This window comes from Sceloporus occidentalis, unplaced genomic scaffold (genome assembly GCF_023333645.1).
Source record: "Sceloporus occidentalis isolate IW3139 unplaced genomic scaffold, rSceOcc1.0.p SCAF_2, whole genome shotgun sequence".
In the NCBI taxonomy this organism is placed as follows: Eukaryota; Metazoa; Chordata; class Lepidosauria; order Squamata; family Phrynosomatidae; genus Sceloporus; species Sceloporus occidentalis.
This window is the reverse complement of record NW_028316982.1, coordinates 13,623,808-13,635,879: the sequence shown is the minus strand read 5'-3', so window position 1 is coordinate 13,635,879 and position 12,072 is coordinate 13,623,808. Positions and strand designations below refer to the sequence as shown.

Here is a 12,072-nt window from a genome sequence, read left to right as displayed (position 1 = left end):
GCACATGGCAAGCATTATTCCAATACAATCCATTTCTTGCAGAACGCAGATTCCTTATGTTGCATACAGTGAAGAATACAAGCAAACAAGGGACAGACACCCAGTGCTTTTCTAGGTCAGTAGACCCAGTAGGAGTGAGCCTGTTATTACCAGATGTTATTTAGTACTGATGTTTGCTTTTGGTTTCTTTCCTGCATGGAGAAGGTTAGTTCACAAGCCACTAAATATCATTTTGCAGTTGACATTCTGGTTAATGCCTTGCAAATGTTATATAAAATGCACATGTGTACAACAAAATAATTAAAGTTTACTAGTGCTTTAAGCTCTGATTCAAGAGCTCTTGTATATATAACTTTCAAGATTTATGCCTTATTATCAAACCTGTTTTGGTTTGCTTAGATTGGCAGGTAAATTTTGATTAGTAATACTGTATGATTTATTTTTTTCAGCTGCATAATGGCAGACATCAATCCCTCTCCATTAAAACACTTTGTGCTGGCCAAGAAGAAGATTACAGCCATTTTTGAGGAGCTGCTGGATTATGTTACTGAAGGAACACATTTTGTTGAAGGTTGGTTTTAATTGGTGAGGATGGGAGATCTGTTGTTTGGCAGCACTAAGAAAGTGTGGCTAATCATAGTTTCCTCTTTTGAAGCATTGATTAGGTTTTATCCTAAGAAATTTCACTGTCATGTGTTGAGAATAGGTTCAGTTATACAGGACAGTCCATCCTGTCTGTCTTGAGATATGGCAGGATTAGTGCCAGTTTGATCATTTGTGAGAAAAACGGCTGGTGGATATTGTTTTGAGGCACACAAAATGGGCTGTCATTCCATAATACCAGTTGTTTGGCTTCTGATTTCTCTACATGCCCTTCTTTCCTTGCTTTGTCAGTCCTTGGCAGGTAGCAGGGTGGCAGCCTCATTGACTGTCATTGATTAGCTACTCTGATGTTGCAGAAGTTCTGGGCAAACTTTGACTATAATGTTGAATTCATTTGATGACAAATTCAAGCAGTGAGGTCCTTCAATATTTTTGGATAAATTGAACTTATTTACATCAAAGATGGCTGAATTGTCACCCTGGGGCTATTTTTGTGGCTCCCAACTCTCAATGTGCCTGGAACACTCTTTCCTGGATTAACCTTTTAAATAAGCCACAGAACCCTCTTGCACTTTTTTAACATGAAAAATATCAATTTTTTTGGATCTAGAGGGTGTATTGTGGTGCCCTTAAGGGCAGAAAAAATGACCTACAGACCTGCCAAAGTTGCCCATCTCTGGTTTAATTATATGTTTAGTGAGCCTTCCAGAGTTGATGCTTCTGGAGCCTTCCAATGAAGACAGACACACAACATTCATGGCTTATTTAAAAAAATGAGAATAATACTGGGAAATTCCCAAGTGTTTCACTATAAGGGAGAGAAATCTAGAAGATTCTTTCTCCATGCATAAATGAAAATGAATAATCGTCTGTCTTCCTCATCTTGGGAGTGCTAGGTAGGAGTTGAGTAAAATGATACAGTGTTGTCTGGCACTACCCCTTGAAAATCATGCTGTGATGTAGGGGTAAGGTGCAGAAGGAGGTGTTGCCTCATGAAAATGGGGGAAATTGCATTTCTGGGGGATCTTTGAATCATAATAGACTCAACTTGCAGCTCTTGTTAATCTTCTAAGCAGGCATGTAGGAAGATGTGTGAATTCAACATATTATCATGTGCAGGTCTGTGATTCAGTAGGTCAAGGTTAATCTGCTAATTAGTGCAGTACTATGTCATCAGGCTTGCCAGCAATGAGCTTTAGCAATAGTATAGCACAATAGTCTATGGGTAAGTTGTGTTGCTGGGAAGAAAAACTGGCTCCCAAACCCTACCAACAAGATACAAAATCCACAAAAGAGTGATATCTTTAATACAGGGAACACTGAATTTCTCAAGAAGTCTCTGTACTGCTGCATCTGGAAAAACTTTTAGCTGCTGTATAGGTAAAAATCAGTCAATTATTTTCCAAAACAAAACAAAACCCATTGACTTTGGAAAGGAACCTCAAAGAGTAAAGTTCCAGTCCTTAATTTCCTTTTGTTTAGGATTCCCCTTTGCATCTAAATATGGCATCTTCAGATCCAGGAAAGATATTTAGGGGTAGCCATTTTGACCATAACAGCAAAAAACAAACAAAAATACCCCAAATCTGCAAAAGAGTGGTACCTTCATTAGCCAGTCAAAATTCACAAAACTCATAATGCAAGCTTTCACAATTTCACTATTTAACTTCTTACTGATTTTTTAAACCTCTTTCACCTGATGCATAATTGCACTATGTTTTTTGTGCATTTTGGCTTGCCAGTGAAGGTATCAATCTAAATATGTACCCTGAATATATTTTCCTCCAACAAAGTTACCCTGAGTTGTTCCACAGAATTGATAATATACTGCTGCAGAAAATAGGCTGTTAATATATCATTGTCCTATCTGATGACAGAAACATACAAAAATCCAGAACTTGAACATATAGCCACTAAGGATGAACTGGGAGAAATACAGGCATATAAAAACAAGTTGGCGATCATTGGTGAGGTTCTTGCACGACGACACATGAAAGTAGCTTTCTTTGGCAGGTAAGGAATTTAAAAAATAAATAAATGGGTAAGTGTGTCACTGTTATGCACAATCTACTGAGCACATGCTGATGAAATGAATGAACTTTCCTGAAATGAATGTGAAAAAAACATGATGATGGATGGCACTTAGCATTTATATGCACCTTTCAATTGCTCAAAGAACTTCACATATACAGTGGGCCTTTGGTATCCATTGGTAGATGGTTCCAGAACCCCCCTGTGGATACCAAAATCTGTGGATACTGAAGTCCAGTTATATACAGTAGCATAGTAAAATTGTGTCCTTTATATAAAATGGCAAAACCAAGATTTGCTTTTTTGGATTTGTAGCACCTTTGAGACTAACTGAAAGAAACAAGTTGGCAGCATGAGCTTTCATAGACTAAAGTCTAATGCATCCAAGGACTTTAGTCTACAAAAGCTCATGCTGCCAACTTCTTTCTTTCAGTTAGTCTCAGAGCTGCTACAAGATCTTTCTACATATTGATTCCACAGACTGCTATACAGTATCTTTGAATTCTGCAAGGTAGGTCAGCATTATTATCCCCTTATTGCACATAGGAAACGTACAGCCTCTCAGAATGTGCCATACTCTTTATTTGGTGTTCATGCTTTTAACAACTTTTTATTAAATATAATTAATGAGTGCACCATTTGCGCACTTGTGCGTCGCAAGCACGGCGCGAAAAGAAGCCGCTTTTTGCAGCTTCTTTTTCCACCGCCGGGATGCCTCCCCGTTTGGAGGCTGCAGCTTCCTGGCAGTGGAAATGGAGGCGGTGGCAGACTGCCTCTTTCAGGCGGTCTGTAACACGCCAATGAGTCTAGTAAGATCTTAAAAGAGTTGCTCAATATAAATATAATGTAAAGTTGTTGTGGCAGGGTTTCAGTGTCCTGATCCACATGTTGTTCCTCTCATGATTAACAAAATCACAGTAAATAATGCAAAACTGTACAAATTGTGGGATAATGCAAAATAACTCATGCAAATGTGCTCACCTTTTGAAACTGAATTTAAATTTCAAATTCACACCTCCTTTTATTGTAGGGGCAGTACACTCCACATCTCTACCTAAAACTGCAAGGGTTAAAAGTGTGTTAACATTGTCCTCCCTTCACCTTTGCAGGACCAGCAGTGGAAAAAGTTCGGTTATCAATGCAATGTTGTGGGACAAAGTGCTCCCAAGTGGTATTGGGCATACAACCAATTGTTTTCTCAGTGTAGAAGGAACGGATGGTGATAAGGCTTACCTCATGACTGAAGGCTCAGATGAAAAGAAGAGTGTCAAGGTATGGAGTTCTTGTGGCTAATAAATTCACTTCTGGTACATCTTACTAAATGTACCACCTGTTTATTATTCTTGTGAGCCATACGTCATTTCCAGTCTCTGGCAACCCTAAGGCAATCCTATCTTGGAGTTTTCTTGACAACATTTCTTTAGAGGCTGAGAGAGTGTGACTTACCTAGAGTCACCCAATGGGTTTCCTTGGCCAAGCAGGGAACAGAACCATGGTCTCCAGAGTTGTATTCCAGTGCGCTACTTGACACTTGCTCTCTTAGCACATTTTATACTGCTCGTATATTCTGTAATTGCTGTGCATTACTTTTACAAATGCTTTCTGATTTTTAAAAATAGCTGTCCATCAAATGGTATGCTGAGCCACATTGAGTTTGTTCATCGTGGTATGGGACATAAAGAATGGAAGATTAATTTGGGCCAGTTTTTCCTTTCAAATATTTATTTCTGGAATTTGAAAAGGAGCCAGAGAAGGAAGATAGGACTTGCACAAAAACTGAGCAGCTTCCAGAACAGATCAGGACAGAACATTGCACAAGAAAGAAAACATGAGACTGATTTAGTCATGTTTGATGAAAGTAGTCCTGATTTTTGGAACTGTGTGTGTAAGCTGAGGAAAAGCTAGTAGAGCCTCTTTTATAGGCTAGAAGGCCACCCTTCTTCAGTCCACACTGGGACAATGAGAAGGTAAATGCAGATCAAGATTATTTCTGCCTAGGAGTGCATCCAGACTGCAGAATTAAAGCAGTTTGATACTGCTTTAACTGCCATGACTCTATCCAACAGAATCGTGGGATTTTTAGTTTGGTGAGGTATTCGACCTGGTCTGTCAGAGAGCTCTGGTGCCTCACCAAACTACAAACCCCAGGATTCTGTAGGACAGAGTCATGGCAGTTAAAGTTGTGTCAAACTGCTTTAATTCTGCAGTGTGGATACACCTTTGTTGTCGGTAATGGGCTGGATGAGGGAAAACCGACTCAGTCTGAATCCAGAGAAAACGGAGGTACTCGTGATAGGTTCTCCTGGTCCAGGGATGGCGGTGGTTCCACCAGTCCTGAACGGGGTCACGCTTTCCGTGAAGGACTCTGTACGCAGCCTGGGGGTGCTCCTTGACTCGTCACTTCACCTTACATCTCAGGTGGATGCGACGGTCAGGAGCACCTGTTACCAGCTTCGTCTGATACGCCAGCTGCATCCCTACCTGGGCCAGAGGGACCTTGAAACGGTAGTACATGCTCTGGTAACCTCTCGATTGGATTTCTGCAATGCGCTCTACATGGGGCAACCCTTGTACCAAACCCGGAAGCTACAATTGGTACAAAACATGGCAGCCAGACTGGTCACTGGCATATCCAGGACCAGCCATATAACACCAGTGCTTAAAGATCTGCACTGGCTGCCTATTCGCTTCCGGGCACAATACAAGGTGTTGGTTATAACCTATAAAGCCCTAAATGGCTTGGGCCCAGGATACCTAGAGGACCGCCTCTCCCCATACAATCCGCCCCGCACACTCAGAACTTCTGGGCAGCAACTACTGAGGGTCTCTGGAGCTAGATTGGCCTCCACAGCCAGGAGGACCTTTACCATCTCGGCCCCGACCCTCTGGAACTCGCTGCCCGGAGAGCTCTGCTCGGCCACCTCCCTAACCCATTTCAAGAAGGAATTAAAAACCTTCTTGTTTAAGTGTGCATTCCCAGATTCAGGCTCCAGCTAGTCTCCCCCCTCCGACAGCAGTAGTTATGCTGGCCAGAATTGGTTTTAACTGTGATTTTAATTGTATCTATTGTGTTGAATATTTGCACTGTGTTGTATTGTCTTTGATAGATGCTGTTCACCGCCCTGATTGAAAGAAGGGCGGTATACAAATAAAATTATTATTATTATTATTATTATTATTATTATTATTATTATTATTATTATTATTATTATAGAATCACCGAATTTAAAGAGACCACAAGGGCCATCCAGTCCAACCCTATGCCATGCAGGAACACACAATCAAAACACACCTGACAGTTGTCCATCAGCCTCTGTTTAAAGACCTGCAAAGAAGGAGACTCCACCACATACTGATGGAGTGTGTTCAACTGTCAAACAGCTCTTACAGTCAGGAGGGTCTTCCTAATGTTGAGCTGGAATTGCTTTTCCTGTAGCTTGCATCCATTGCTCTGGGTCCTATTCTCTGGAGCAGCAAAAAACAAGGTTGCTCCATTCTCAATATGACATCCCTTCAAATATTTAAACAAACCTCTTAACCTTTCTTCTCCAGGCTAAACATACCTAGCCCCCTAAGTCTCTCCTCGTAGGGCATGGTTTCCAGACCCTTTACCATTTTGGTTGTCCATCTCTGGACACACTCCAGCTTCTCAACATTTTTTTTGATTTGTGGTGCCCAGAACTGGACACAGTATTCCAGGTGAGGCCTGACCAAGGCAAAATAGACTGACACTATTACTTCCCTTGATCTAAACGCTATACTTCTATTGAGGCAGCCTAAAATCGCATTGACCCTTTTAGCTGCTGCATCACACTGTTGACTCACGTTCAACTTGTGTTCTACTAGAACTCCTAGATCCCTTTCACACGTAGTCTCATTCAGCCAGGTGTCCCCCATCCTATATATGTGCATTTCATTACCCCCCCTAAGTTCAATACCGTACCTATCTCAAATATTTAAACAGGGCTATCATGTCACCCCTTAACCTAGAATCTTTCCTGGTATTGATGTCAGACTAACTGGACAATAATTGTTGGGATCCTCTTTTTTCCCTTTTTTGAAGATGGGGACAACATCTGCCCTCCTCCAGTCTGCTGGGACTTCTCCTCTTCTCCAGGAGTTTTCAAAGATTATTGCCAATGGCTCCGATATTACATTTGCCAGTTCTTTTAATACCCTTGGATGCAGTTCATCTGGGCCTGCAGAGTTAAATTCGTTTAGATTAACAAGATATTCCTGTACTATCTCTTTACTTATTCTGTGCTGAAATTCCCCTATTCTGTCCTCTGTTTCATTATCCTCAGGTTGAGCACCACTGAGGCAAAGAAGGTGTTGAGTAATTCTGCCTTTTCTCTGTGTTCTGTTAGCATTTTGCCATCTTCTCCACGGAGTGGCCCTACCATTTCCTTCTTCTTCCTTTTGCTGCGGATATATCCCAAAAAGCCTTTTTTATTCTTTTTAACCACTCTAGCAAGCCTGAGTTCATTCTGCGCTTTAGCTTTTCTGACTTTACCCCTACACATGCTTGCTATTTCTTTGAATTCCTTTTTGTGATTTCCCCCTTTTTCCATGTACCGTCAGCCCTCTGTATCCGCAGATTCTTTATCCATGAATTCAAGCATCCACAATTTGAAAATATTCCTTTAAAATATCAATTCCAAAAAGCAAACCTTGATTTTCCCATTTTACTGTATGTAAGGGACATCATTTTGTTGTGCCATTGTATTTAATGGCAGTTGAGTATTCACAGATTTGAGTATCCACAGGGGGTCCTGGAACCAAACTTAAGCAGATACCAAAGGCCCACTGTATTCAAAATGTGTTTCTGAAACCTGCAAATGGGAGTGTGTGTTTTTTCCTACCAGTTCCTTGTTGGTGGATCATGGAGATTATAAGTTGTTTTAAAAAAAACCAACCAGCCAACCGCAAAGTAAATCCTACAGACCTGAAACTTGCCCAGTCCAACATTGAAAGCTTGCAAGTAACAGCTCAATCAGGAAGTAATATCTTTAAGTTGTCATTCTGCCTTAGCAGACATTGACCTTTTTTTAACACGTCAATTTCTTTGCAGACTGTTAATCAGCTTGCCCATGCCCTGCATATGGATAAAGACTTGGAGGCTGGTTGTTTGGTGCATGTGTTTTGGCCGAAGGCCAAGTGTGCCCTCCTGAGAGATGACTTAGTGTTAGTGGACAGGTATGGTTGTTTATTTTTCTTCAATGTATAAATGTGCCACAAGGCAATAGAGTTTCCTTAAATGCAGCTTCCCTCTTGGCTGTACTCTTGAAATACTAAGCCTAGTACATTGGCTGGGAGACAACTGGAACAAGAGAAAGTCCCATGATTGAGCTTTAAAAAGGGTATCTTGTATTTGGCTGAATTTCAAACTTGTTGCTTGCACAACAGAAAAAGGAACAATGCAAGAATGGCCTCTGCCACTTTCAAGTAGTCCATGCTTTGCTTTTATAACACAGAAGGTTTGCCAGATGGGTCAGGAAGGAGGACTTCCTGAGAAGAGCTTTCCTGAGAGGAGCTTACAGGAAAACGTAAAAAGGGACAAATTCCAAAACTGTGTATTTGGCGTCTTTAAAGTCTAACAAATTTGTTATGGCATAAAGTATTGTGTCCTAAATTCTACTTGGCAAGAACTGCTGTTTAATCTTTATCCAGTATTTTTGTTTTACTACTGAATTCTGTTTTCTGTTTTCCTAACAATTTTTCAACATGGCATTTTCTTTCCAGTAAGTCACTGGGGGATTTTTTTTGTTTTTTTTGTTACTGCAAAAGTAATTACTGATGCCAAACCAATTTTTTTTGTCACATATAGAAAGCAGTTTAATGAGAAGAGGCATCTGTAGGAGTACAGATTTGGAACAGAAATAATTTTGCACAGTGGGCTCAAAAGGCCAAGTCAGTGACTAGAGATTTGTGTAAGAGTGAAGACAAAGCCAAGATCAAGTTGGAGCAGAAACATGTTTCCTGTGCAGTGAACACTTGCTCCGATTTTGATCATTGTTACATCCTTGACAATACAGTGCACCTACGTCATACATGGACACACTATAGGTGGCTTTCAGCATATGATGAGAGCCGCGTGGGAGCGCTTGGGGTGCCGCGTCCCATTGAAAGTAATGGGGTGGGTGCCTGTGGCGCACGTACACCGCCGCACCATCGCGCCATGCCCGAGCCCCATTACTTTCAATGGGGCTTGAGTATACGCTTGTTTTTAATGTGGGGGGCGGGGGTGGAACGGATCCGCCCCAGCGAGAAAGGGCGCCCTCTATGAAGGAATCTATAACATGTTTCTGTCACCAGGATATTTTTTCCTTGTTTCACAGGAAGTAAAGGAAACTTTTCTTCTGTGTGTGCACGCATGCCTTCAAATCACCTGCCAGCTTATATCATCCCCATGAATTATATAGGGTTTTCTTAGGCAAGAAATACTCAGAGTTGGTTGCCATTTCCTTCTTTCGAAATATGGCTTATAGTCCCTGGTATTCATTGGTGGTCTTCCATCCAAGGACTAATCAGAACTGGCCTGGTTAGCTTCCAAGATCAGACAGGATCTTTTTTCTGTACAGTTGCTGTTTTTCCTGGCCATGTTAACAGTTGGCTAGTTTGGGGTTGCTTTGGTCTTAGGCAAATCACTCTGTCCTGGCTACAGGTTTCCATTTTTAGTGTATGTGACATGCTCTTATGTCTTCAAAAGTTCTGTATAAGTACATACCAGCATAAAGCAGTCCTCACTTGTTCAGACATTGCAGGAAGCCAAGTTCTGGCTGATCTTTAGTGGTTTTGTGTTAGGAAGTCAACGTATGCACACTAATTCTTGAAAGATTCTGCATGCGTGGACATGTCAAGTAAAAATTGGGCACCTGATTACCAAAATGTGGCCTGAAAAGAGGCTCTGTGTTTGAATTATTTCTTTATTCACATCTTAATAATCCTTGGCTTTTGACAACTGCTAATTATGTTGCTGATTTTAGGATGATTACATTGACCTGGTAGAAAGTAAGTTTACAACACTTTATAGTTTCTTGTTTTATCTGAACCCACAAAAACTATTATTAACAACTTTGGAAAATGTTAGGATATCATGTTAACTTTAAACCATGGTTTATTATCATGTCTTTGTCCAGAGCTGTTAACTATAGGTTCCCATTTAAGACCAAATGGAAACGGTAGTTAATGGATGATGCTCAGATTTGTGTTTTGTTCATGGGAATGGAGGACCACTACAAGATGAAAAGACGCATTTCTATCTTAGCCTAATAAGCGTGTATGGTTTATTTCTGGCTTAATAAGATGAGATATAGATATCTTACCTGTTTGTAATTTTAAATTGGAAGAACATTGCCCTATGGCCAAGTAACATTCTGAATTTATTACACAGCCCTGGTACTGATGTCACCACAGAGTTGGACAGCTGGATTGATAAATTTTGTCTAGATGCTGATGTCTTTGTCTTAGTTGCTAATTCAGAGTCAACTCTCATGAATACAGTAAGTCATTATTGTTTAAAGGTGCTGTTGATTTGTCTTCCTTGTAGTTTAACACTGAATTTTTTTAAAAATGCTGTTAACTGTAATGAATATCCAGAGCTCTGTCTATAAGATGGGACTCCTGAGATATATGATGCTGTTCCATTCTATTTATTATTAAAGTTGGACAAACTCTGTTTGCCTGTGTAGAAACTGTAGTACATCACCATACCAGTATCTGAAGAAAAATGCTCAGTATAACTGTGCTCTGTACTTTATAAAAGTTGTAGGTAGAATGTAGATTACTTTAAGCCAGTATAAAGGAGAGCTCCATTTGCTGGTGGAGTCCATTGTGAGGAAGTTATTCGAACAGCACCATCAGAGTGGTTGCACTTGCTGTATCATTCAATGGCTTGCTTGGCTTAATGATGCTTCAAAGTCAGAAATAACTACTGAAATTACAAGAGTGCTTGTTAGGATCTTCAGAGCACTTGGATTTTTGCATGACTGCTGACATTAAAAAAGAAGTATGTCGATTAAAATTCAGCAGTCTCTGTTTTTGAAGTGAGGTTACAAATTAGAGGCCAAAGGTGGCTTGTCATTCCTATTAATTTCTGGAAATGAATTATTTAATGATTTGAATGGAGAGGAAGAATGATAACAAGAGTTGTACATCTGTGAGCAGCCAGTGTGATTCTTTGACATCTTTTGTTAGGGTAATTTTTAAATTTTCTGTGGAGATTTCCAGAGGTGTATACATTGTGTGTACTAGCAGAATAGGGAATGGGAGAGAGGTTGTTAAAACCAAGATCTCCGTAAGTTGAAGCTTCTCTGCTTTCTATCTCTGCTACTTCTGTGGAGTTCAATGAAATTGCCTTTTCAGCAAGATTGATGGTATGGCTCTGCTTCCCATCTTATTTTCTGCTGTAGGAAGATCCTGGAATTAGTGTGCCTTTAGTGTGCTGTAAGAAGATCCTGGAATTAGTGTGCCTCTTTCTTCTTTTTCTTTTAGGAAAAACAGTTTTTTCACAAAGTAAATGAGAAACTTTCTAAACCAAACATCTTCATCCTTAATAACCGTTGGGATGCTTCTGCAGCAGAGCCTGAATACATGGAGGATGTGAGTTACAATTCTTCCATTATTGTTCTGAAGGAAAAGTGCAAATGTGCTGGGCCAGTATTTAAGAATATAACTCACTTAAGGAGTCTGCTGAGTTGTTGAAGTGAGTTCAGAGGTCTTCCCAGCTTAAGCCACCATACTAGCCGTAGAATCATAGAATCATAGAGTTGGAAAAGACCACAAGGGCTATCCAGTACAGTCCCCTGCCATGCAGGAACTCACAATCAAAGCACTTCTGACAAATGGCCATCCAACCTCTGTTTAAAGTAGAAGTTGTCCATGTCCTGATGACATCACAGTATACATTGGCATTGTTCCATGCCAATTAATAATAATTGGCATGGGTAAGGATCCCATAATATGAAGACATCAGGCATAAAGACTTAATATATATCCAAAAGCAGAAGGCAGAAAAAAATTGCAAACTGTGTTTGGCAGCTACCCTGTTTCTTTATGTACTGCTACCCAGAAAGACTTTATAGCTGAATTCACTATTTCCTTTCTGTAAATTAATGAAAGAGTGTCCTGACATGCTTCTGCTATTGCCTTTCTGCAGGTACGCAAGCAACACATGGAGCGCTGTCTGACGTTCTTAGTAAATGAACTCAAAGTCGTGGATGCTTCTGAGGCCCGGAACAGAATCTTCTTTGTTTCAGCCAAGGAAGTTCTTAGTGCTAGAAAGCACAAAGCCCAGGGCATGCCTGAGTCAGGTATGTATGTATCAGATGTGAGGTCTTCTTTATCCAGTGTTGTATTTCTTGGCAACTCATCTTTTTTAGAATGTCTTCAATTTTAAAGAGTAGGCATTTTCTTCAGAACTTCTGATAATTTATGTTC

General features: G+C 40.4%; 1 protein-coding gene across 5 annotated transcripts in view; it reads left to right on the top strand.

Moving 5' to 3' along the window:
* MFN1 (mitofusin 1) overlaps positions 1-12,072 on the top strand; it is a 39,481-nt gene that overhangs the window by 5,463 nt on the left and 21,946 nt on the right. For 3 of the 5 annotated variants that reach the window (XM_089508794.1, XM_089508792.1, XM_089508793.1), the window contains 8 exons: positions 43-115; positions 450-571; positions 2,481-2,616; positions 3,744-3,906; positions 7,706-7,830; positions 10,028-10,136; positions 11,128-11,235; positions 11,792-11,945. In XM_089508794.1, coding sequence (XP_089364920.1) covers positions 57-115; positions 450-571; positions 2,481-2,616; positions 3,744-3,906; positions 7,706-7,830; positions 10,028-10,136; positions 11,128-11,235; positions 11,792-11,945 — 976 coding nt within the window. In that variant the 5' untranslated portion in view covers positions 43-56. The remainder of the gene's footprint in view (positions 1-42; positions 116-449; positions 572-2,480; positions 2,617-3,743; positions 3,907-7,705; positions 7,831-10,027; positions 10,137-11,127; positions 11,236-11,791; positions 11,946-12,072) is intronic. The other 2 variants (XM_089508795.1, XM_089508796.1) reach the window with 1 other exon arrangement.